We start from the raw sequence: 27,096 nt of genomic DNA, 5'->3' as shown, positions 1-27,096 counted from the left end.
GAGCCAGGCCTCTTACTACTGCAAATGAACTCCAGAAACATGTCCCACTTTGTGCATCTGGCATTACATGGGTACTGGGGAACGGAACCTGAGCCTTCAGGATTTGCAAGCAGGTGCCTTTAACCACTGAGCCACCTCTCCAGCCCTGTGTCTATCCTTCTACCCCTCTTACTCAACAAGTCATTGCAGACGTTCCTTCAGCTCTACTCACTTCCTATCATGATTGTACTAAGTAGCTCGACTTGCAATACTTTAAAAATATTTTATTTGAAAGCCAGGCGTGGTGGTGCATGCCTTTAATCCCAGCACTCAGGAGGCAGAGGTAGGAGGATCGCCATGAGTTCGAGGCCACCCTGAGACTCCTTAGTGAATTCCAGGTTAGCCTGGGCTACAGTGAGACCCTACCTCAAAAAAAAAAATTATATATATATATATATATATATATATATATATATATATATATATATATATATGGTATGTTTTGTTTTTGTTTTTGTTTTGAGAGAATGGGCATTTTAGGGTGGTTAGCACTGCAAACAAACTCCAGCTGCATGCACCACCTTGTGCATCTGGCTTCACATGTGTACTAGGGAACTGAAACCAGATCCTTAGGCATTGTAGGCAAGGACCTTAACTGCTGAGACATCTCTCCAGCCCCAACTTGCAATATTTTGAAATCTTTGTACCTTGTCTTTCTCATTGTTCATTAGCTGATGCAAACTCCTGTTCTTGCATGGTACTTGCCACTCTCTCTCCTGAAGCCCAGCCATTTCCCTCCCAAAGGTTCCTTTTATTTTTGCACAGCAGCTGAGCAGATGGCCACCTCGCTTCCCAGTTCCAGATTCTGTGTTTCCACATTGTTGTTTGCAGCTGCAGCTAGAAGGTTCATCCACTGAAGTACAAGTATTTATACCATTTAAAACAGCAAATATATTTATTTATCTCTTTACTTTGGATTCTACATACAATGAAAGAAAACCAAAAGTAGTCAATTCCTGATTGATGCTTTGTTCAATGTCCTCTTCTGTGCAAAAGGAGCCGAAATGACTTTTTTTTTGTTTTTTGAAGTAAGGTCTCACTCTAGCCCAGGTTGTTCTGGAATTCACTCTATTCCCAGGCTGGTCTCAAACTCAAGTGGTCCTATGACCTCTGCCTCCTGAGTGCTGGGATGAAAGGTGCATGCCACCATGTCCAGCCTAAAATAATGTTTCACACTTGGTGTGAGAACAAGCTCAACAGAGACACCTTTGCTTCTCAGGTACATTGAGATTTTTGCTTTCTGAAGACTGAGCTGGATCTATAAGGCAGCCAATCCCACAGCAGTTTCCAGAACCCCATGAAGTGGCTCAACCCTGTCTCACAGAAACAACTGCTGCCACTCTTGCATGCAAGCCACATGGCTCAAGTCCTTTTCCCCTCCCCGCCCACTGCACCTCCCACACCTTTGAAGGAGGGTTGACTTAGAAGTCACTCTGTGGCCCCAGGCTGGCCTCAAACTCACAATTCTGCCTCAACCTCCCAATGCTAAGATTCACAGGCATGAGCCACCAGATAGCACCTTAAAGTGGAAGTGAGGTTAGTGGTCTCAAGCTCGTTCATAAGGCAGACACTCAGAACTGTCACAGTCCTCTCAGCATGGCACTGGCTACATCATGTAAACGCACGGGTTTGTTCATTTGATTGATACTTCAGTGCTGGGTAGGGTGGCGCATACTTTTAATCCCAGCACTCTGGAGGCAGAGGTAGGAGGATCACTGTGAGTTCAAGGCCACCCTGAGACTGAGCCAACCGGTGCAATAGTGGCATGTCTGTCATGGTGGAAACCAACTGCCCTCTAATTGGACTGGAGGCCCACTCCATGGGAGGGAATACATCCCTGATACTGAAAACCTACAACAGGGGTAGTCATGAGCCCTAGCAGTGTAACGTCTCCTGCTGTCTGGCTAAATGTATATACTATGCTCACCAAACTGCCCAATAAGCACTTCCCTTAATGTCCATACCCATATATTAATTTTATTCTCACTTTTGGTAGAGAACCTTCTCTTTTCAGATGGCAGTGACCTTGGGATGATTCAGAGGCATCATAGTGCTGGAAAGAAGTGACAGGAGTGCTCAGCACTGCAATATCTCTACCATACCTTCCAAGGCTCAGGGTCTATTGCAGAAGAGGTGGCAGAATTTAAGAGCCAAAGGAAGGGTAGGACTCCTTACAACGTGCTCCCCCCAGACATAAAATGGCCTGGATATCCATGACCTCACAAGACCATCATAAGAGGAAGAAAAGATCATGGATCAAAATAAAAGAGATACTGATTAAGAAGGGGAGGGGATATGATGAAGAATGGAGTTTCAAAGGGGAAAGCGGGTGAGGGGAGGGCATTACCATGGGATATTGTTTATAATCACGGAAGTTGTTTAAAAAAACTAATAAAAAAAATTAGGAAAAAAAGGCACTGATGAGTGAAGGGTGCTTCAAGATAAGTGCCCTCCTCTCCTCCCATTCTGTCCAAGCCTACATGAACAGATACACTGTCTCCTAGAAAAGAGAAGATGCTTGGGAACACGTTTCAACACAAAAAGCCTGTCCTAAGCCAGGCATGATGGCGCATACCTTTAATCCCAGCACTCAGGAGGCAGAGGTAAGAGGATCACTGTAAGTTCAAGGCCAGCCTGAGACTACATAGTGAATTCCAGGTCAGCCTGGGCTAGAGTGAGACCCTACCTCAGGGAAAAAAAAAAAAAAAAAAAAAAAAAAACAGAAAAAGGGCTGGAGAGATGGCTTAGCAGTTAAGCACTTGCCTAAGGACCCTGGTTCGAGGCTCTATTCCCCCAGGACCCACGTTAGCCAGATGCACAAGGGGGCACACACATCTGGAGTCCGTTTGCAGTGGCTGGAGGCCCTGGCGCGCCCATTCTCCCTCTCTTTATCTGTCTCTTTCTCTCTCTCTCTGTTGCTCTCAAATAAATAAAAATAAAAAAATAAAAAATAAAAAACAGAAAAAAAAAGCCTGTCTCCACAATAAGTCTCACTGATTTGGATGGACATTCATTACTAGACAATGTCATATTGACTGTGTAATACCCAAGAGCTTATAAAAGCTAAATGGACACCTAAGAGTCAAAGTAACTTTGAATTAAAATTAGTCTGTGAAAAGGGTTATGCCAAATGAAGAAATCACCCCAATTATTCATCTATTTTATGAATTTTCACATTTGCTTAAAAATTAGCATACCTTCATGATCTTTACAGCTGTCGTGCCCAACAATTGATGTTGGGAGATGTATAAAGACACACAGAAGTCACATGATCAGAATGAAAGAGTACCAGATGTCATGGTTAAGAGCCCCAAGCCATGCCCTCCAGTTCCTGAGGTAGAATCCCACCAGCGGGCCAGCTGCTGCTGAGACGTTCCAGCCCTTCACACCCATCTTCAGCAGGGCTCAGGTTCCTACTCCCAGACTCAACTAACGACCTATTTAACACACCTACCAAAATTCCCAGTACAGAGTAGTATTTAGAAAGTATCAGTCAATTATAAGGCTACATTTCCCCTGCAGGTTATAAAAGTAGCAGATACCCACCTGTCTTTGCCAGCTCTCCTGAGATGTCAGGTCTTTGCTCATTACAGAGGCAGCTAGGGGTTCACATCCCTCAATGCTTCCCTGAAGACCCTCCCATTCCAGGCAGTCACCTCTTCATGTATCCCCTATGGACCCAATGCTACACAATGCAAATTTGCACATGGTATTTATTTAATGATGTTATGTATTTAGTCACCACTTAAACCATGGCTCATTCCATATCTATATGTGTCATGGTTCAATTTTGGATTGTGAAGTCAACAGGGCTGGCCCGCTAGCTACAATCTATAGTGATTAACATGGGTTCACAATGGAAGAGCTCAGAGAAGATGCTCATGAACAAAAAGGATGAGGGTGAAAGTGTGGGTCCTGAGTAAGGGCCCAGACAGGCTGCCCAACCCCCGGAACCTGAGGCCTGAGTAAGGCCAGGGATCAGCTTTCCCTCTATCTCAGAAGATCCATCTCAGGGCAATTCTAAGGCACAGTGGTGAAGGACGTGATTGGCCCACCAAGCATGGTCTTCTGGTCTCACAGCAGCCTCTTGCCCGGAAACAGCCAACAAGCATTCATTAGGTTCTGAACATGTGCAAGCAGCATTTGCTAATGAAAATGGAGACAAGGTCTTTCTTGGAAGAGCATGCCCCAGAAGACACACTCTGTCCCAAGACCAACCAGGTCCCTTTTAAGGTCCCTGAGAACAGCAGCCTGGGAGCAACCAAGACTTTCAAAGGCTGACAAGGCACAGAGTGGATGAATGAAAAGATAATACATGAAGAAAACTTTGGCTTATACAACCTCCAACCTGAGGCAGGGACAGCAGCATCCACCAACATGCAGGAAAGGAACAGCTATGAGTGCAGCAGAGATGGTTGTCAGAAATGCTTCAACATCTCCCACACTACCCATATCCCACAAGCCCAGCTCTCCCTCCCAAAGCCCCCCAACAACACACACATGTACACACACACACACACACACACACACACACACACACAGGATCTGCAGAATAGGTCAGAGGTTGGCATTCAGAGCCTGACGTCAGGAGAGAACTCTTGGCACTTGACACTACATCATCACGACTACTCCTGACTACACGGCGAAAGAACGCTGGCCTGCGCCTGGTGTGAAAAGTCATCTTATAAGAAGTTAGGCTGCCCCCAAGACAGCCAGGTCTGGAAAGTCTTTCACTTCTCCTACTTCGCTGAAAGGCTGTCCACCCTGGTTGAATGTCAGCTTGTATCGTAACCGGATAGGTTCCTGGGACATAAATAAGAGAAGTTAAGATGTTCATTAGAGAGGAGGAACACAGAGGTGAGCCCATAGGATCCCCAAGAAATTACTTGTTTATGTTAATTCACCCAAACCAGGGCTTAATATCACTGTATGATGTGGGTGCCCTGGCCTCAATTCTCTACAGCTGCAAACACAAGGGAGCCAAGGCATGTCGCCTGGGAGCCTTGTGCACTCCTGCGGTCCTGATGGATGACAATGAGGAGACACGGGAAGACAGGCCATCTCCTCTACAGGTCAGGCCTCTCCCCTTGCTCCCAGCTATGAAGTCCATCACAAAACTTTTTCTAACAAGCCCCAAAGAAAACTAGACAATAGCAAGGGTTGCTTCCCCATGTCCACCCTGGAACCAACCAAACTTGACAGCAATAAGGCCTGAACATGCCTTCCTTCACCCATAGTACTCCCTCCCTGCGCTCGGGGCCCTCTCCCCTGCTGCCACACGCAGAACTTACTTTGTGTGGGTTGTCCAGCAGCAGCATCTGTGATATCACAGCGGGAGGCACCAGCGGGCTGAACGCAGGGAGCTTGGAACTGGACGCTGGCTGCAGCTTCACTCGCATTGACTATTGGGGGAAAGCCAGCGCGTAACTAACTCATCCCTAACAAGCTTCAGCTTCTGCGAGGGGCTCGGCCCCTGAGAGGAACACTATTTCAAGGTACCTACTGGAGCCCACACAGATGCCACCAATGAAGGGAACCAGAAGGCCTTTCCTTGTATACACAGGAAAGTATCTGAAGTGTGTGGCCAACTGTTGACTTTGGCAGGCAGAATCAAAAACTAGAGGACATTTTGAGCTTAATGCTCACTCTGCCTCCTACTAGCAGAGTGTGACCTTGAGCAAAATATTAACTTCTGAGCCTTGGGTAGACAATTTGTAAATGGTCTCCACTGAGTACTAACCAAAATGATTAGAGAATGCATGTCATAACTTATATCTTTCCTTTGTGGGACATGTGCCCGTTCCCCTGGAACTGTACTATCAGATCACTGTGGGGCCCTAATTCCCTTGAAAAGGGTGAACATATCCCAACTTAGTCAGGCATGTTCCCATCCCTGGGCATGCCACTGCTCTAAGGTACACGGTTAACAACAAGGAGAAGCAGAGCCCTAATGTGGCTCTCATGTCAACTTTCATTAAGACATAGTGTCTCACTATGGGGTTCTGACCTTTAGGCTCAAATGATCCTCCTGTCTCAGCTTTAGAGCAGCTACGCGCACAAGAGCATGCTAACATGCCTGGGTTTTTTTACTTTTTATTTTTTAAGGTAGAGTCTTGCTCTAACCCAGGCTGACCTGAATTCACTATGTAGTCTCAAGGTGGTCTCAGTGAGCCTCCTCCCTCTGCCTGATACTAAAAAGTGCTGTTAGAAGTGATACAAGTGCTGATAGTGAAGGCCTGTACCACCACACCATGCCTAAGTTTTGAGTTACAGATTAGTCATGTAACACTGCCAGTGCTAGTGGTCATTCTCCTGCTATGCAAAAACAAAACTGCCCCACAGAGGAAAGCAGAGCTAAGTTTTTTTGTGTGCATATGTGCAAAGGAACCTCTTACCCCTGCAAATGAATTCCAGACACTTGCATCAATTTTTGAATCTAGCTTATGTAGATGGCTGGAGAATTTAACCTAAGCTGGCAGGCTTTGCAAGAAGGCACCTTTAGCTGGGCATGGTGGTGCATGCCTTTAACCCCAGCTCTTGGGAGGCAGAGGTAGGAGGATCGCTGTGAGTTTGAGGCCAGCCTGGGCTAGAATGAGATTCTAACTCAAAAACCCAAAAAAGAGAAAAAGAAAGCACCTTTAACAGCTGAGCCATCTTCCAAGGCCCAAACATTTTTAAAAAAATATTTTATGGGAGCCGGGCATGGTGGCACACGACTTTAATCCCAGCACTCAGGAGGCAGAGGTAGGAGGATCCATGAGTTTGAGGCCACCCTGAGACTACATAGTTAATTCCAGATCAGCCTGGGCCAGAGTAAGAGACCCTACCTCGAAAAAAAAAAAAAAAATTATGGATTTATTTGCAAGGAGAGAGGGTAGGAGAATGAATATGAATGAGTGTGCCAAGCCTCCTCTAACTACTGCAAACAAACTCCAGATGTATGCACCACTTTGTGTATCTGGCTTTGCGTGGGTACTGAATCAAATTCAGGTCGTTAGGCATTGTAGGTAAGTGCTGTAACTACTGAGATCTCTAGCTCAAGTCTTTTTTAAAAAATTATTTATTTGGCATGACATCAAAATAAAAGAGACTGATTAAAAGGGGGAGGGGATATGATAGAGTTTCAAAGGGGAAAGTGGGGGGAGGGAGGGCATTACCACAGAATATTGTTTACAATCATGGAAGTTGTTAATATAAAAAAATAATAAATTTTTTAAAAAATTATTTATTTGGGACTGGAGAGATGACATAGTGGTTAAGGCACTTGCCTGTGAAACCTAAGTTCAATCCCCCAGTACCCATGTAAGGCACATAAACAAGGTGGCACATGCATCTGGAATTCATTTGCAGTGGATGGAGGCCCTGGCACACCCATTCTCTCTTTCTATCTATCTCTCTCTCTCTCAAATAAGTATTTTTTTAAAAAAATTATCCATTTGTGGGGCTGGAAAAATTGTCTAGTGGTTAAGGCACTTGCTTGCAAAGCCAAAGGACTGCAGTTCAATTCCCCAGGATCCATATAAGCCAGAAGCACAAGGTGATGCATGCATCTGGAGTTCATTGACAGTGGCTGGAGACCCTGGCGTGCCCATTCTTCTTCCCCTCCCTCCCTCCCTTCCTCCCTCCCTCCCTCCACCCCCCCTCTCTCTCTCTGTGTGTGTGTGTGTGTGTGTGTGTGTGTGTGTGTGTGTGTGTGTGTCTGTCTTTCTGCCTCTCTCTTTCTCAAATAAATAAATAAAAATAAAATATTTTTAAAAATTATTTATTTGTTTATGTGGGCCACCCCATGTGTGGAGATGAGAGGACAACTTCTAGGTGTTTGTTTGTGCTCTACCTTCTTTAAGAGAGGGTGTTTCTTGACACTACGAATGAACTGCTAGACTGTAAATGCAATTGCAAACACACCAAACTAGCTGCCCGAGGCTCTGGATGCTCCTGCAAACACACCAGACTAGCTAGCTGCCTGTGAGCTCTGGGTTCTCCTGACTCCTCCTCCCACTGAACCGGCACACTAGAATTACAGATGCTTGCATCTCTGTGTGCCCGGCTTTTTATGGATGCTGGAGAATTGAACCCAGTCAGCAGGCTTTGAAAGCCATTGACTTAAACCACTGAGCCATCGCCCCAGCCCCAGGCAAGTTTTTTTTTTAAATTAAAAGTGTGTGTGTGTATGTGTGTGTGTTTTGGTTCTTTGAGGTAGGGTCTCACTCTAGCCCAGGCTGATCTGGACATCTGGCTTTACGTGGGTACTGACAAATTGAACCCAGGGCATTAGGCTTTGCAAGCAAACATCCTTAACCACTGAGCCATCCCTCCAGTCTCCCAACCCCCAGCCAACTTTCAAAATCAGACATGTTGGTACATGTCTGTTATCCTAGCACTCAGGAGGGGGGGAGGGCAAGAGGATCACAAGTTCAAGGTCATCTCTAGCTACATAACAAGTTTGAAACCATCCTGAGCTACCTGAAACCCTCCCTGTCTACTCTCCACCAAAAAAGAAAATAAACCCACAAATTGGAGGAAAGTAATTCTTTGTAGATTCTTATCTGTGCTTACACATTCAGGAATCCCAAGTCAGCTGAGCCAATGAATGAAAATTCCCACTTTACGTTCAACAACGATTCTGAGTCCTGAAGAGTCTGCACCTTTAGCACCTAACAGACACTGCTCGAAACAGAAAGGAGCTGCTAGCAGCAAGTGACTCACCTTTGGCACAGCCACTTGAAACATGATGTCCCAGACAGGCTGGGTAGCAGTGCTCATCATGGTCAAGAGTAACACCTGCACTTCTGGGTGGCCAGGGGCCCCAGTCTGGGAGAAGTGAAGCAGAATCCTGAAGCCGTTGCGGTCGTACACGATGAGGGGTGGCAGGCTGCCTGGCAGAGAGATCCAGCAGAAGGCTCAGCGCTGCTCCAACCCCGGGCCGCCTCTGCCTCCCCACCTGCACCTGTTATCTGCCCCACCAGACCCCAAGCCTTCTAGACTCCTCTTTTCCACACTGGCCTCTTGCCCCAACTCAACCACCCTTAGCACACTACTGGCTTTCAAAAGAGGAACATTTTGCCAGGCATGGTGGTGCACGCCTTTGATTCCAGCACTTGGGAAGGTGAAATAGGAAGACCTCTGTGAGTTTGAGGCCAACCTGAGAATCCATAGTGAATTCAAGTTCATTCTGGGCTAGAACAAGACCCTACCTCCAAAAACAAAAACAAACAAACAAAAAGACATTTTATTTAAACAAAAATAATTAAGATTAAAATAGCTGATGTTGATGCACAGGGTGTCTGGAGTTCGTTTGTGGTAGCTAGAGGCCCTGGTACACCCATTCTACTCACCCTCTCTCTGTCTCTAATAAATAAAAATTTTAAAAAATCTTTTAAAAAAATAGCTGGTGTTTCCAGGTATGGTGGCGCACGCCTTTAATCCCAGTACTTGGGAGGCAGACGTAAGAGGACAACTTTGAGTTTGAGGCCACCCTGAGACTACATAGTGAATTCCAGCTCAGCCTGGGGTAGAGTGAGACCTATCTCAGAAAAAAAAAAAAAAGCCGGCTGAGTGGTGCATGCTTTAACCCTAGGACCAGGGAGGCAGAGGTAGAGTTCAAGGCCAGCCTGAGATTACATAGGGAATTCCAGATCAGGTCAGCCTGGGGTAGAGCAAGCCTTTACCTCAAAAAAAAAAGAAAAGAAAAAAGATTAAAATTAAAATAATGTTGAAGCAAAAATGCAGAGGCTATAGTGGGTGTAGTGATACATGTCTTTAATCCCATCACTCAAGAGGCTGGGGATAGGATTGCCATGAGTTCAAGGACAGCCTGAGGCTGCAAAGTGCATTCCAGGTCAGCTGGGGCTAGTGTGATACTCTATCCCGGGGGAAAAAAAAGAAATCCAGAGGCTACAGAGAACCAACACAAAATCAGACTGCCAACAGGCCTACCAAAACTCAGGGATCATTGAAAGAGGGGATAGAAAAATTTTAAGAGCCACAGGGTTGGTAGGAATATCCTGAGGTACAGCCCCTCCCACAGAGACTGACTGAGGCCTTAATTATCCCACAGTAAATACCAATAACCCCACTGAGGAGGGCGCTCAGGGAAATTGAGAAGGAACAGGGAATGGAAGACTACAATTTTTGTAAAATATAAATAAATAAAAGTTAACAATTAAAATAATGTATGAGGGCTGGAGAGATGGCTTAGTGGTTAAGGCGCTTGCCAGCAAAGCCAAAGGGCCAAGGTTCGATTCCCCAGGACCCATGTAAGCCAGATGCACAAGGTGACACACATGTCTGGAGTTTGTCTACAGTGGCTGGAGGCCCTTGCATGCCCATTCTCTTTCTCTCTATCTGGCCCCCAGATAAATAAGTAAAACATTTAAAATAAAATAAAATAATGCATGAATACTACAGAAAATACAAAAAAAAATCATCAAGAATGAAACAAAGAGGCTGGAGAGATGGCTTGGCAGTTAAGTCATTTGCCTATGATGCCTAAAGACCCAGGTTCTATTCCCCAGTACCCATGGTAAGCCAGATGCATAAGGTGGCACATGCATCTGGAGTTTGTTTATAGTGGCTGGAGGCCCTGGAATGCCCATTCTCCGTTTTCTCTTCTCTCTCTCTCTCAACACAAGTAAATAAATAAATCTTAAAAAAAAAAAAAAACGAAACAAAAACACCTTTTATTCTACCAGAAACAAGCAGTAGGTTTATTTCATTCTGGTCTCTTTCATATGACCACACATGCAGAGCCACATCCACTCTTATATCTAATTTTATAAAACTGTAAAAACAATAATTATCAAACAGGCTTAATGAAATTCCATGGAAATTCTAAAGATACTAAGTCACTTTTGCTAAGAAATGAATCTAACAATCTTTTGAGGCAAAGTTGGGTATGGTGGCACACTCCTTTAATCCCAGCACTTGGAGGCTGAGGTAAAAGGACCATAGTGAGTTTGAGGGCAGCCTGGGCTACTGACTGAGTCCCAGGTCAGCCTGGACTATAGTAAGACCATCTCAAAAAATAAATAAATAAATATATAACAACAAAAAGAGAGAATTATATGCAATAGGGGCAGAGATATTGCTCAGCAGTACGATGCACAGCAGGCAAGTCCTTGGCTACATGAGGGGAGAGCCAGGACGGAGAGAAAGAGAGGGGAGGGAAGGGGAGGGGAGGGGAGGGGAGGGGAGGGGAGGGGGGGGGAGGGAGGGAGAAAAGCAGATGGGATACTGCTTAGAAGTAGAACAATTGCCTAGCATGTCCAAGGTTACAAGGATGGATCCCTACCACTGCCAAAAATGAAAAATAAAAAAATTTTTAAAAAATGGGGGAAAGAGGGTAAAAAACCTTATCAGAATGCCTTTTACCTGCTAGGTGGCAAAGGTATAGATGTTATTTTTATGCTCTATTTTCTTCTAAAACTCTACGTGAAATACGTAGTTTTGCTTTTTTGAAAAAAAAAATTTATTTATTTGAGATAGTGAAACAGAGAAAAAGATGGGGCAGGGGGATGAACGCACCAGGGCCTCCAGACACTGCAAATGAACTCCAGACGCATGCAAGACCTTGTGCATTTATTTGGCTTATGGGTATTGGGGGACTGACTCTGGGTCCTTAGGCTTTTTAGGCAAGCACCTTAACTGCTAAGCCACCTCTCCATCCCCATATTTTCTTTTAACTTTGTGTTGTAAACTATTTCACATTTATACATATATGACACACCACTTTAATCTCAGAACTCAGGAGGCTGAGGTAGAAGGATGACTGTGAATTCAACGCCAAACTAGGGGTACATAGAGAGTTCCAGGTCATCCTGGGTTAAATGAGACCCTGATTCAAAAAAGAAAGAAAAGTCTGATTCCCTCAAAAAATTATAAGCCACTGCCAAGGCTCTTAGTTGCCCACCAGAAATAGTAGATGGCAAGACCTCCCCCTCCCCCCCCTACTGCTACAGACTCCATATGCCTGGGCTATAGGTCACTGAAAATCGAACTGGAGTGGAGCTGGAAGCACTTCCCTGTGGACTAGCCATCAGGACGCTGGAAAGAACTATGCAGCTTGTACAGGAAGAAAAGTTATCAATATTCTTAACCAGCAATGGACCCTGTGAGCCTTACTTATGGCTGGGCAGCCAGGAAAAATGTGCCAACTGGTGCAATGCAGCAGTTCTATTATGGGGGTATAGTGGTTTGATTCAGGTGTCCCCCATAAACTTAGGTGTTCTGGATGCTAGGTTCCCAGCTGATGGAGATTTGGGAATTAACGCCTCCTGGAGGCAGTGTTTTTTGGGAGCAGGCTTACGGGTGTTATAGCCAGTTTCCCCATGCCAGTGTCTGGTACACTCTCCTGTTGCTATTGCCCACCTTATGTGGGCCAGGGGGTGATGTCCACCCTCTACTCATGCCATCATTTTCCCTGCCATCATGGAGCATCCCCTCAAGTCTGTAAGCCAAAATAAACCCTTTTTTCCCAAAAGCTGCTCTTGGGTGATTTTTGGCAGCAATGCGAACCTGACTGCAACAGGGGAAACTAGCTGCTCTCTGATGGGAGGGAGTTCATGTCTGGTACTGAAAACTTAATCAAAATATATGGCTGGAGGGCTGGAAGGATGGCTTAGCAGTTAAGGTGTTTGCCTAAGAAGCCAAAGGACCCAGGCTAGCCAGATGCACAAGGTGGCACACGCGTCTGGAGTTCAATTGCAGTGGCTGGAGACCCTGGCATGCCCATTCTCTCCCTCTATCAAATAAATAACTAAATAAAAATACATTAAAATATTTTTTAAATATATGGCTAGGAAGATTCCGCACCCCTGGGTAGTGGGAGAAGCCCTTAACTTATGAAGGGAAGCTACTACTATTGTCTGGCTACATGAATATTACTATGCCCACCAAACTGATCTCTAAATACTTACGTTTAGGGCTGGAGAGATGGCTCAATGGTCAAAGGTGCTGGCTTACAAAGCCTGACAGCCAGGGTTTGATTTCCCAGTACCCACATAAAGCCAGATGCACAAAGTGGTGCAAGTGTCTGGAGTTCCTTTGCATTGGCTATAGGCCCTGGTGCACCCATTCTCCCTCCCTCCCTCTCTCCCTCCCTCCCTCCCTTTCTGTCTCTCTCTCTCTCTCTGCTTGCAAATAAATAAAAACTGCCTGCTGGCATTCTTCACAATGCCAATCCTATGGCAGATAAGACTAAGAAAAGCATTTTGCTAGAAGAGCTTCTTCTTTTTTTTTTTTTTTTCCTGAGGTAGGGTCTCACTCTGGCTCAGGCTGACCTGGAATTCACTATGTAGTCAGTCTCAGGCTGGCCTTGAGCTCACAGCGATCCTCCTACCTCTGCTTCCCAGCATGCACCACCACACCTAGCCAGAAGCTGCTGCTTCTCAGATGCACACACATCGCCCTAAGCAAGGAGTAAAAGGAAGAATGCACAGAAGTGTACTTACTAGGCTTCACAGATTCCAAAGGGACAAAAACGTGAGCGAGAGGAGAATTCTGTGAGGCCGGAGAGGAAGATAATGGTCCAGCCTCCCAGGACCAACCTGGAGAGGCCTTGGTACCTGGTGGCACTTCCTTGGGGATACTTTTCTGTGGAACATAATTCCTATAAAGAAATACAAACTATCAACAAACAAAAGAAGCTGCAGAAAACTTGAGGAATCCATGATTAGGTTTTCCAAAGAACAAACAAGAAATGGAAAAATACATGTGCATGCAATACAGGCACACATATACATGCACATCCCTATAAGAAGAAAATGATTAAATATATTTACACAAGTTAATGTACCTATTTAAGAGAATGAAGCAAGTTTATGTAAACTGGTATGAAAATGCCAAGACTTGAAAAAAAGTCATGTTGGAATAACCTGTAAAGTATGAACTTGATTGCATAAAAATATACCACAATTGCTAGGTGTAGTGGCGCATGCCTTTAATCCCACCATTCGGGCAGGAAAGGTAGGAGGAACAAACACTAAGTTCGAGGCCAACCTGAGACTACATCGTGAATTTCAGGTTAGCCTGAGCTAGAGAAAGACCCTACATCAAAAAACAAACAAACAAAAAAAGTCACAATGACACACGTACAAAATAAAGCAAAGTCATGACTGCAATCCTAGCTCTTGAGAGGCTGACACAGGAGGATTCCAGTCCAGCCTGGGCTACCTAGTGAACCCCATTTTGACAAAGAAAAAGGAACAAGATGGAGGAAGGAGGGAGAGAGGAAGAAGGAAAATAGCACATACTGGATGGGAACCAGGAGCCAAAATAAATCTTTCCTTAATGATAAAAAGTAAGATTTTCCACTTGTTTTTTAGGGAGTGACATTTAGGAACTCATGTCACATATATTCCTGTAGTGATAAAGTTTTGCTTAATTTAAAACAGGACATGGGCTGGAAGGATGGCTTAGCGGTTAAGGCATTTGCCTGCAAAGCCAAAGGACCCTGGTTCGATTCCCCAGGACCCACGTTAGCCAAATGCATAAGGGGGCACACGTGTCTGGAGTTCATTTGCAATGGCTGGAGGCACCTATTGGCTCGCTCTTTCTCTCCCTCTTTCTCTGTCAAATAAATAAATATAAATAAAATCTTTTGTTAAAAAAGACAATCAGGGAAAAGACACTGAAATTATCACTGTTAGCTGGGTGTGACAGGCATGCCTATAAAGACAGCACTTGGCAGGTGGCATGAGGATCCGTTCAAGGCCAGCCTGGACCTGAGATCCTGTTTCAAAAATCTAAAAAAAAATCTAAACAAGGGCTGAAGAGATGGCTTAACGGTTAAGATACTTGCCTGCAAAGCCTAAGGACCCATGTTCCATCTCTCTCCAGATCCCATGTAAGCTAGACACACAAAGGTGAGGCAAGTGCCTGGATTTGGATTGCAGGAACAGAGGACCTGGTGTGGCAATTCTCTCTATATATAGCTCTATCTAAAATAAAAATTTTAAATAAAAAATCATCTATCATGTATTTCTTTCTGCTACTTCTTTCAAAAGAGATATTATCAGCCCAGCATGGTAGAGCACACCTTTAATCCCAGCACTCGGGAGGCTGAGATAAGCGGATTGCTGTGAGTTCGAGGGCACCCTGAGACTACATAGTAAATTCCAGGTCAGCCTGGGCTACAGTGAGACCCTACCTTGAAAAAACAAAAAATAAATAAATGAAAAGACTGATATCAGCACACTAAAAGACAAACCCTTTGCAGAAATTCTCTGACTTAGGATGGAGATTAAGCAGAAAAAAAGCAGGAAGTAGCAAGCTGCCCTTGCAGCAGGAGGACACTGCTCCGCTCATGCTCTGGCTACAGTGAGGAGCCGCTAGCCCACAAGACTCACAGGGTTCCTGATGGCTGCGGTGACAGGAGATCCAGCAAGTTCCTGTCAGCAGATGGGCTCTGAACACCACCGCTGCAGGGCAGTGTAATGGCGGCTGGCTGCTTCTCTTCCTTATAGCAATCCTGACCAGCAACCTGTCAAAAAGCCAGGGATGGCTATAATTAGGCTAGGGTGCTAGTGTCCTGGGGCAGGAGGAGAAAGAAAGAGAACAGAAGACTCCTGTACAGACAGCACATGACCCTGCCTGAAAGCTGGGTATGGAGGGGGCAGGACTGAGTCAAATAAAATGAAGAACTATGCACTAAAGCCCACCAAATGATTCCAGAGATCCCAGCAGGTAGGCCCCAGGCTGGCAAGTTTGAGACCCTCCCCTGTCCCACTCTAAGAGAAGCTTCCCTACCTTGTTTGCAGGAGTGTCGCTGATCCCTGTGACAAAGAACAGGGTGAAATTCACCAGGGTGACTCCACCCAACACAAGATAGGGCTGAATGGCGTGACCAGGGTCATTCTACCCACCAAATGGGACTTTTACGTGCTTGATGTGTCAGAACTCCTCAAAAGCCGGTCTACACTCCCTGAGGGAAACCAACTCACCCCTCTCCTTACTCAGGGCCATTCTCAGCCTGTGTCCTTTAACACCTCCTCTCACCTAGGGCTTCCAGGTCCTGGTGAAGCAAAGATGACGGCGCCACAGGCCCAGCCTGCCCAGACCCACTGTTCATGTCCAGATCGATGAGGGGGCAGCTTTTCATGCAACCTGTTGGGTTCTGAAAGACTGGGAGACAGATGGAGTCAGGAGAATACTGTGATATGAAGGCAAAGTCCCCACTTACATCCAGCCAAGTAATTATGTCCTTAGGCCTCCTCTTCATAAGATATCAAGACCTGCCTCCAACTACCTTCTGCCTCAGCTGACTCCCACCCTGCAGAGCAGAGACGTCATCAGCATAGCAGTGGACTTCTTAGTTTAGACACTTCCACAGGTTTCTGACCGCACCTGATCAGTCACCCTCAGTGCCTAAGAAAACAGATGCCCTGGCCCAGGTCCAAGCACAAAGCACAGAACAAGGAATATGCACTTGAATCTTCAGTTTCTTTGCCCTCAGCTGCTGTAAGTGCCCAAGAGGCCTCTAGCCAGGCAGAACGCAGCCACGTGCTTACATGTGTAACCACTCCTGGCATCCAGCCTGGCAGAGGGTACATGAAGACTCTTGTGGCACAGGTTAGCTACGTGAAACCTGTTTCCACAGGAAAGAGAACAGAAGCAAACTCTCAAGAGAGTAGAGAAGACTCTACACCACAATCAGCGCACTCTTGGAATCCAGTTCTTTCCTACAACATGCAGTTTTTCCCAAGGTAGATGACAGAGAGCAGCTCTTGGCACATACCTCTGGAGACAGGAATGTCTCCCACTGAGCTGGTCACTGTGTTCCCAAAGGTGACTCGGCCCTCCATCACCTGTTTGTACAGCAGAACTCCCTGGGTGAGAAGATCGTTTGCCTGGAGAATCTCCGCTGAGGAACAAGAGAAGAATCATAACTCCTAGGTTTAGCAATCAGCCATCTGTGTCCTGTGTTGGCCACTCTGCATAGCTCTACTGGGCTCAGCATACTCAGGTTCCTGTCCCCCACTGTGGGATCAGGGCTCTACAAGCAAGCACCTTAGACCACTGAGCCATCTCCCCAGCCCTTTTCACTTTCTTGGTTGAGAAAAGGCCTCACTGTAACACAGGCTGGCCTGGAACTATGCAGCCCCCAGGCTAGCCTCGAATGTTTCTGCCAGTCTTCTTGACTCCCAAGTGCTGAGATTATAGACTTAAGGCACATGCTCAGCTATAAAACTTTTAACTTTGTATTTAAGCCTAAAATTTAACCTGAGCTGGAGATACAGCACACTGGTAGAATGCTTGTTAGCATGCACAAAGCAGCTCTGGGCTCAATCATTAGTATGGGTGTGCAGGAGTGAAGGGCTGGGCACAGTGGCGCATTCCTGCAAACTCAGCACTTGGAAAGGCAGAAGCAGGAGGATCAGTAGTACAAGCTAAACAATGAGTTCCAGACTAGCCTGAGCTATACCAGACCCTAGCCTAAAAATAATAATAATAATAATTAATAATGATGATGATGATGCCAGGCATGGTGGTTCACTCCTACAATCCCAGCTTTACAAAGACTGAGATAAGATTACACTGGGCTAGAGTGAGACCCAGATCAGTCTGTGCTAGAATGAGATACTACTGCAAAAATAATAATGAAGAGCTGGGTGTGGTGGCGCACGCCTTTAATCCCAACACTTGGGAGGCAGAGGTAGGAAGATCTCTATAAGTTCGAGGCCACCCTGAGATTACATAGTAAATTCCAGGTCAGCCTGAGCTAGAGTGAGAACCTACCTCAGAAAACCAAAATAATAATAATAATAATGAAGTAAATAATTTCTTAGTACTTGATTCAGTTATTGAAAAGCTTCTACTTATTTAGAGAACAAATTGGTACATAAATCAGCTTTTTTAGCTTATAGATTTTATTAGTCTATAAATACAGATTCGGTATTTCCAGTAAAATTTTAAAGGTGCTTCAGTATAATATACAAACTGGATTCCAAAGTCACCCACTCCTGCAGCCATTATAGATGTCCATGTGTACAAGAGTCCCCACTCCCACTGCCATGTCCCACAGCATGATAAATGTCCATGTGAACAAGAGTCACACTTCCACTTCCATGTCCAGCAGCCATGATACACTGCTGCCAAACAAAGAACACACACACACACACACACACACACACACACACACACCCCTTTCTTTCCTTCAAACTGCTTCTTGTTAGTTACTTGGTCATAGCAATGAGAAAAGTAATTATTGGGGCTGGGTAGATAGATTAATGGGTGCGAGCACTTGTTGTACAAGCAGGAGTACTAAATTAAAATTCCTAGCATCCACAGATAAAGCTAGTTGTGCAGGGCTGGAGAGATGGCTCAGTGGTTAAAGTGCCTGAAAAGCCTAAGGACCTGATTTTGATTCCTCAGTATCCACATAAAGCCAGATGCTCAATGGGGTGCATATGTCTGGAGTTCATTTTTGGTGGCTAGGAGCCCTGGCACACCCATTCTCTCTGCCTCTTTGTGTTACTCTCTCTCAAATAAATACATAAGTGAATTTTAAAACATTATATATACATGAAAAAAAAATGCTAACTGTGGCCCTACACAGTTGTCACCTCAGTGATAAGGGAGCTGGAGACTTTGCTAGAACTTGATGGTCAGGCAGTCTAACCAAAACATAGCAGCTCCAAGTTCAATGAGAGACTATCTCAAAAAAAGAAAGCAGAATCCAAGTGTGGTAGCACATGGTTTTAATGCCAGCACTCAGGAGGCAGAGGTAGGAGGATTGCCAGGAGTTCAAAGTCACCCAGAGGCTACATAGTAAATTCCAGGTCAGTGTGAGCTAGAGTGACACCCTACCTCAAAAACAAAAAGAAAACACACACACACACACACACACACAAAGAGGACTGGAGAGATGGCTTAGCAGTTATGGCACTTGCCTGCAAAGCCAAAGGACCCAGGTTCAATTCTCCAGGACCCACATAAGCCAGATACACATGCACCTGGAGTTTATGTGCCCATTCTCTCCCTCTCTCTCTCTCTCCCTCTCTCTCTCTCTCTCTCCCTCCCTCCTTCCCTTCCTCCCTTTCCTCTCTCTCAAGTAAATAAATAAAAATAAAAAATAAAATATTTTTAAAAATCAAAAAGAGGGTGGAAAGATGGCTTAGCGGTTAAGGCATATGCCTAAGAAGCCTAAGGTCTCCAGTTCTATTCTCCAGGTCCCATGTTAGCCAGATGTACAAGGGGGTGCATGGGTCTGGAGTTCGTTTGCAGTGGCTGAAGGCCCTGGAGCACCCATTCTCTTTCTCTCACTCTCCCTCCCTCTCTCTGTCTCTAATTAATAAATAAATAAAAATAAATATTTTTAAAAAAATCAAAAAGAAAAAGAGCAATAGAGGAGGTTCTCCTATGGCCTCCATATGCATGCATTTGGGGAGTGGACATCTGCATGCACACTCATGCACACACACACACACCAAAAATCAATCAAGTTTAAAAATAGCTATTTAATGAGTTAGATCCTACATCACGAGCAGTAGACAACCTGACAGTTCCTGAACACAACTAATGACATATTGGTTTTGTTTTTGAGACTGGGTTGTAAGCCCTGGCCCTCACCCAGGCTGGCCTTTAACTCCAGCTCCTCCTGCCTGAGCCTCCCAAGTGCTGGGATTACAGGCATGTACCACCAAATCTGGCTACATTTTTTAATTCTCCAAACTCTACTGGAACCCAACCAAGCTCCTGATTTAACTGGCAACTATAAGAAATTCCAAGGCTAAAAGCCCAGCAGGGTGGTACATCTCTTTGATCCCAGCACTCAGGAGGCAGAGGTTCAAGGCCACCCTGAAACTACATAGTGAATTCCAGGTCAGTCTGGGCTAGAGTGAAATCCTACCTCAAAAATCAAAAGAACAACAACAAAAGAAATTCTGCTGGGCATGGTGGCACATGCCTTTAATCCCAGCACTCAGGAGGCAGAGGTAGGAGGATCACAGTGAATTCAAGGCCAGCCTGAAACTACATAGTGAATTCCAGGTCAGCCTGGGCTATAGTGTGACCATACCTCAAAAAAAAAAAAAAGTTAAGAAAGAATTCCAAGGCTGGAGAGATGGCTTAGGAGTTAAGGTATTTGCAAATGAAGCCATAGGACCCAGGTTCAATTTCCCAGGACCCATGTAAGCAAGCTGCACAAGGTAGCGCACGCATCTGGAGTTCGTTTACAGTGGCTGAAATCCCTGGCAGCCTATTCCCTCTCTCTATCTGCCCCTTTCTCTCCCTCTGTCCCTCCCTCCCTCTCTCTCTCTCTGAAATAAATAAAAGATGAGTGAAGGCCTACTGCAGGAGAATACACACTGTATCTTTTATAACTTTTACCCCTCTCTAGGCTTTCTGATGTTTCTTGTTCAAGCCTAGATTCTTCTGCCATTCAGGTTATATTCTTCCCAACCCAAAAACCACAGAGCCCAAAGCCTAATTTGTCTTGCTCCTGGACCAACAGAAGCATAGCAGGAAGGATCTCATCTGTTTTCCATGTGGTGTGCTCCTACACCAAGAGAAAAAAAGGGGGGTGGGGGGATTACCTAGTGCATCGTCATCATCTGTGGTGTCACTTGCCAGCCGGAATAGGGTAGGTCGCAACTTCTCACACCTTTCATACACAACCTGGGAAAATAAGAGTCTGGTTCATACACATACCTGGACCCCATACAAGGCCCCAGGTGCATCTACTCAGGATATAACAGTCCAGGACCACAGGAGGCTTCCTCAAGCTGTTCCAGATTCATGACCAACAGGTCTGAACAACATGGCAGTTTGGTTCAGAAAACATTTAGATTAGCCAAACAGGAAGTCACAGGCCTATAATCCTAGCACTTGGAAAGCAAGAACTTTACTGACTGAAATAACTCCCAGCCCTTGAGAGATGAAGGCAGGAAGATCAAGAGTTCAAAGTCAGCCTAGTACCACATCAAAACCAGGTGTGCTGCACACCTGGAATTCAGCATATGGGAGGTGGAGTCGGAAGGATCAGAAGTTGAAGTCATCTTCAACTGCAAGTTCCAGACCAACCTTTGTTACCTAAGACCATGTGTCTAAAACCATATGTCTAAATAATTAAGAAAACTGGATTCCTTCAGTGGATATTAATAGTGACAAGTAACCTCTGCTTCTCAGTATTAACTGACATCACTGAAATGACATGAGTATGCAGTGTTTGCTTAGTGGAAGGAAAAATGGTGTCATCACTCATTTTGCAGTACCCCTCAACCTTTTCTCACTCCTACTGCCCAGTCCCACACAATACAGCTCCCCACACAGAAGCAGCCTGCCAAGGCATTCCCCCAGCTCGGCTGTAGAGTTTAACTTGTTTGGATCTAGTTCAAGTATAACAATGCTCATGTGACAACTACTGTCTGTCTGCAGGCATTTAAGCATATTGCAGAGGACGTCACCAGGTCTACTCACCAGTTAGTACCTTGCCCTGTGACATTTTTGAGACAATGCTTTCTATTCAGGAAATGTAATGTGAGTATACGTCAAATGGAAGATTATTTTTTAACATGTAAGCATTCTAAAGTGAGTTTTTTTTTTAACCTGAAATAGCTGCCATTTTTGTTCATTCTACATATTCTTGCTTTCCTTGAATTAATGTGTGTGTAGGTGCCTCTTTAATCCTGAAGTGAAATTAAAGACCAATTTCAAAGAAAAAAAAAAGAGTTCAAAGACAAGCTGGAAAAAATGGCTTAGCAATCAAGGCACTTGCCTGTGAAGCCCAAGAACTCAGGTTCTATTTCCCAGTACCCACATAAGCCATATGCACAAGGTAGTGCATGCATCTGGAATTTGTTTGCAGTGGCTACAGGCGCTGGCATGCCCATTCCCTTTCTCATCAATAAATAAATAAATGTTTTTTTAAAAAAAAACTTTAAGGTCATTCTCAGCTGCATAGTGATTTTGAGGCCAGTCTGAGGTACATGAGACCCTGTTGCAAAAAAAAAAAAAAAAAAAAAAAAAAGAACAAAGCCAGCCATGGTAGCACAAGCCTGTAATCTTAGTACTTGAGAAGTAGAGACAAGATAATCACCAGAAGCTAAAGGGTCACCTCCATTATTATGGTGAGTTCAAGGTCAGTCTGGTCTAAAGTAAGACCATGCCTCAAAAAAAATTCTGAAAAGCCAAATTCATAAAACATTGAAAAAAAAAAAAAACAGCTGCGCATGGTGGTGCACACCTTTAATCCCAGCACTCAGGAGGCAGAGGTAGGAGGATTGCCATGAGTTTGAGGCCACCCTGAGACTACATAGTGAATTACAGGTCAGCCTGGGCTAGAATGAGACTCTTACGGTGGAAGGGTAAGGGGAAAGAAAAGGCAGAATGATGGTTCACATCTATAATTTCAGTACTCAGGAGGCTGAGGTAGGAGAACCACCATGAATTTGAGGCCTGCCTGAACAACACAGTGAGGTCCAGGGCAGTCTGAGCTACAGGAAAACCCTGACTCAAAAAAAAAAAAAAAAAAAGGAGCCAGGCGTGGTGGCGCATACCTTTAATCCCAGCACTTGAGAGGCAGGGGTAGGAGGATCGCTGAGAGTTCGAGGCCACTCTGAGAATACATAGTGAATTCCAGGTAAGCCAGAGTGAAACCCTACCTCGGAAAAAAAAAAAATTAAAGAAAAGTTGGCTTAAAAGTGACAACAGGCCTTAGCTCATGAAGGTCCCCAACACTACCAGGCATCCAGCTTAAGCTCTCACTCAGGACCTTCTGGCACAGGGCTAGGACAATGAAACAACTTCCCCTGCTCTGACGTTGACCTTGGTGCTTTCTGTCCCAACTCTTCCGATAGCTCAAGGCTTCACAACACTCCTGCTCCCACTGGGCACTCCAAGGCTCCCCATCACTTCCCCAAGTGCCATCTGGTAAGACCATTTTCCTCACCCTGGAACGGGAAGTACTCTGGACGCCTCAGAAGCTTCCTGCTCACTCCCTGGAGGAGCTCACTTAACTAACTTCATCTACCAGGCCTCGCTCTATCTGCTGCTCCCTTTCCTAACCCTTCACTAGGAGGGGAACGGTGATGCTGTTCAACAGTCCAATACACAGGCCTTGCTAAGGGACACAGGCCCAGCCTCACATAGGAAGAAAACTGTATGGAGTGTTGGTCTGGCTGGAGCCCACCAGCCTTCTGCGTCCTGTCCCCTCCAAGAAGAGGCCAGTAGAGCTTCTCCCACTCTCTGTCTCAGTCAGTCACATACACATCACATTGAATTTTCCCTCTGGAATTTGGAGTTGGGAAAGACTCTAGGCTGTTCCTGCCAATCTTGTGAAATGGAAAGACAGGCAAACAAAGGAGGTAACAGAAGGCCATCTGTCCTGTGAGGAGAAACTCAAGAAAGCTGGAACACACAAGGCTGAGATCACCTGCAGGGGACAGAGGGAAGCAGAGCTCAAGAGACTAGCAGCCAGCAAGCCAGGTCCCCTGCTGCCTCCAGACTGCCAGCTGGTAGCCTCCTCTACAGCACAACAAAGGCACAGCAATGAAAGGAAAAAATAAAATGGATTTCATTGTTATTTGTTTTTCCAGGTAGTCTCACTCTAGCCCAGGCTGACCTGGCTTTGTAGTCTCAGGGTGGCCTCGAATTCACAGCAATACTCCTACCTCTGCCTCCCGAGGACTGGGATTAAAGGCATGCGCCACTACAGCCATTGAAATTAAAATTTTCTGTAACTTGGGGCATGAAAAAAGGCTTAGTGTTAAGGTGCTTGTCTGCAAAGTCTAACAACCGGGATTCGATCCCCCAGTACCTATATAAAGCCAATAAAGCTAGATGCACAAAGTGCCACAGGCATCTGGAGTTCACTTGCAATGGCTGGAGGCCCTAGCATGCCCATTCTCTGTCTTTCTTATCTCTCTCTCTGCTTGCAAATAAGTAAGTTAAAAATGTTAAACCTTTTTCTGCATCTCAAAAGATACTATCAAAAGACAACTTGTAATGGAAGAAAACTGGTAAGGAACACACATAAAGAGAACTTATGCCAGGTGTGGTGGCACGCACCTTTACCCAGTATTTTAGAGGCAGAGGCAGGAGGATCTCCATGAGTCTGAGGCCAGCCTAGGAGTATGGAGTGAGTTCCAGGTAAGCCTGGACTAGAGCAAGACCCTACCTCCAATAAATAAACAAACAAATAATGCTGGGCGTGGTGGCACACGCCGTTAATCCCAGGACTCGGGGAGGCAGAGGTAGGGGGATTGCCCTGAATTCGAGGCTACCCTGAGACTAGTGAGGTCAGCCTGAGCTAGAGTGAGACCCTACCTCAAAAAAAAAAAAAGAAGGCATATATCCAAAGGACTCATCTCATTTCCTTAGAAGTACATGCTCAACCATGTTTATTGCTGCTCAATTTATAATAGCTGGGAAATGGAACCAGCCTAGATGTCCCTCAACAGATGAGTGGATAATGAAGATGTGACACATTTATACAATGGAGTTCTACTCAGCGGTAAAGAAAAATGAAGTTATGAAATTTGCAGAAAAATGGATGGACCTGGAAAGTATTATACTAAGTCAGGTAACCCAGGCCCAGAAAGCCAAGCGCCACATGTTCTCTCTCATATGGGGATCCTAGCTACAGATGACTGGGCTTCTGCGTGAGAATGAAAATGCTTAGTAGCAGAGGCCAGTAAGTTGAAAAGGAGACATAAAGGGTGGAGAAAGGAAGGGAGGAGGATACTTAATAGGTTGATATTGTATATATGTAATTACAATGTTTGTAATGGGGAGGTAATATGATTGAGAATGGAATTTCAAACGGGAAAGTGTGGGGGTGGGGAGGGAGGGAATTACCATGGGATATATTTTATAATCATGGAAAATGTTAATAAAAATTAAAAAAAAAAAAAAAGAAAGAAAGAAAGAAAGAAAGAAAGAAAGAAAGAAAGAGAGAAAAGAAAGCCAAATAGGAACACAACTCTAAACAAGACAACATAATTAAAACATGGGCTAAGGGCTGGAGGGATGGCTTAGTGGTTAAGGACTTGCTTGCAAAGCCAAAGGACCCAGGTTCTATTCCCCAGTACCCACATAAGCCAGATACACAAGGTGGCACATGAGTCTGAACTTTGCAGTGGTTGGAGGCCCTGGTATGCCTATTCTCTGTCTTTTTATCTATATCTTTCTCTCTGAAATAAGTAAATAAATTTTTTAAAAAATAGCTATACATGTGATCCAGCCATCCCACACCTAAGTATATAGGGAATTTAAAACTTGCATTCATAAAAGAGCATCTTCAAGACAGGCATAGTGGTGCACACCTTTAGTCCTAGGTTGAAGTAAAGAAGATCATATGAGTTTAGGGCCAGCCTGGACTATAAAATGAATTCCAGGTCAGCCTGGGCTACAGTAAAACCCTGCCTTGAAAAAACAAAAAAAAACAGAACAAGACAAAAAAGCCAAAGGACCCAGGTTCAATTCCCCAGGACCCACGTTACCTAAATGCACAAGGGGGCAAATGCGTCTGGAGTTCATTTGCAGTGGCTGAAGGCCCTGGCACACCCATTCTCTCTCTCTTTCTCTATCTGCCTCTTTCTCTCTCTGTCACTCTCAAATAAATAAATAAAAATAAACAAAAAAATTAAAACAGACAAAATACTTTAAAAAAAGAAAGAATCCTTCCCTGGGTGTGATGGAGCACACCTTTAATCCCAGCACTAGGTAGACAGAGGTAAGAGGTGCATGAGTTTCTTTGCAGTGGCTGGAAGCCCTGGCATGCCCACTGTCTGTCTGTCAGTCAGTCAGTCAGTCAGTCTCTCTCTCTCTCTCTCTCTTTCTCTCAAAAAAAAAAAAAAATACATATATATATATATATATATATGGCTGGACAGATGGCTTAGCAGTTAAGGCACATGCCTGTGAAGCCTAAGGACCCAGATTAGATTCTCCAGGTCCCATATAAACCAGATGCATATGCATTTGGAGTTCACTTGCAGTGGCTAGAGGCCATGGCATGCCCATTCTCCCTCACTCTCTCTCCCCCCTCTCTCTATCTCTAATAAATAAATAAATGAAAATAAAATATTTTTAAAAATAAATAAATAAAATGCTTTAAAAAATAAGAGAGAGGGCTGGAGAGATGGCGTAGCGGTTAAGCGCTTGCCTGTGAAGCCTAAGGACCCCGGTTCGAGGCTCGGTTCCCCAGGTCCCACATTAGCCAGATGCACAAGGGGGCGCACGCGTCTGGAGTTCGTTTGCAGAGGCTGGAAGCCCTGGCATGCCCATTCTCTCTCTCTCCCTCTACCTGTCTTTCTCTCTGTGTCTGTTGCTCTCAAATAAATAAATAAAATTTAAAAAAATATTAAAAAAAAATAAGAGAGAGATGTATAAAAAGCTATGATGAAATCCATCATTTTATATACTCTTACTTAAAAAAAATTGGACTGGAGGGATGGCTTAGCAGATGCTTGCCTGCAAAGTCCAAGGACCCAGGTTTGGTTCCCCAGGACCTATATAAGCCAGATGCACAAGGTAGCACATGCAGCTGGAGTTCATTTGCAGTGCCTGGAGGCTCTGGCATGCCCATTCTCCACCCCCCCACCGTCAAATAAATAAATAAACAGGGCTGGAGAAATGGCTTAGCAGTTAAAACACTAGCTTGTAAAGCCTGAAGACCCAAATTCGATTCCCCAGGACCCATGTAAGCCAGATGCACAAAATGGTGAGTTCATCTGCAATAACTGGAGGCTCTGGCATGCCCATTCTCTCTCTTTCTCTGTCTCTCCTCTCTCTCTCTCTGTCAAATAAATAAATAAACATTAAAAAATTAAAAGACAGCCAGGCATGGTGGCGCACACCTTTAATGCCAGCACTCAGGAGGCAGAGGTAGGAGGATCGCTGTGAGTTCGAGGCCACCCTGAGAATCCATAGTGAATTCCAGGTCAGCCTGGACTAGAATGAGACCCTACCTTGAAAAAAAAAAAGAAATTAAAAGATAGCCAGAGCCGGGCGTGGTGGCACACGCCTTTAATCCCAGCACTCGGGAGGCTGAGGTAGGAGGATTGCCGTGAGTTTGAGGCCACCCTGAAACTCCATAGTGAATTCCAGGTCAGCCTGGGC

The 27,096-nt window shown here is 45.0% G+C and overlaps 1 protein-coding gene across 1 annotated transcript in view; it reads right to left on the bottom strand.

Moving 5' to 3' along the window:
- Positions 1-3,734: 3,734 nt before the first annotated feature.
- Positions 3,735-27,096, bottom strand: part of Gga2 (golgi associated, gamma adaptin ear containing, ARF binding protein 2) — a 57,665-nt gene continuing 34,303 nt past the window's right edge. The window contains exons 9-17 of the mRNA XM_045131213.1: positions 20,571-20,652; positions 16,772-16,897; positions 16,033-16,158; positions 15,784-15,809; positions 15,384-15,517; positions 13,488-13,645; positions 8,746-8,915; positions 5,331-5,441; positions 3,735-4,842 (exon numbers count right to left, since the gene is read on the bottom strand). Coding sequence (XP_044987148.1) covers positions 4,732-4,842; positions 5,331-5,441; positions 8,746-8,915; positions 13,488-13,645; positions 15,384-15,517; positions 15,784-15,809; positions 16,033-16,158; positions 16,772-16,897; positions 20,571-20,652 — 1,044 coding nt within the window. The 3' untranslated portion in view covers positions 3,735-4,731. The remainder of the gene's footprint in view (positions 4,843-5,330; positions 5,442-8,745; positions 8,916-13,487; positions 13,646-15,383; positions 15,518-15,783; positions 15,810-16,032; positions 16,159-16,771; positions 16,898-20,570; positions 20,653-27,096) is intronic.

Source organism: Jaculus jaculus, chromosome 12, assembly GCF_020740685.1.
Source record: "Jaculus jaculus isolate mJacJac1 chromosome 12, mJacJac1.mat.Y.cur, whole genome shotgun sequence".
In the NCBI taxonomy this organism is placed as follows: Eukaryota; Metazoa; Chordata; class Mammalia; order Rodentia; family Dipodidae; genus Jaculus; species Jaculus jaculus.
Note: the sequence above shows the minus strand (reverse complement) of the source record. Positions and strands in the feature narration are given on the sequence as shown.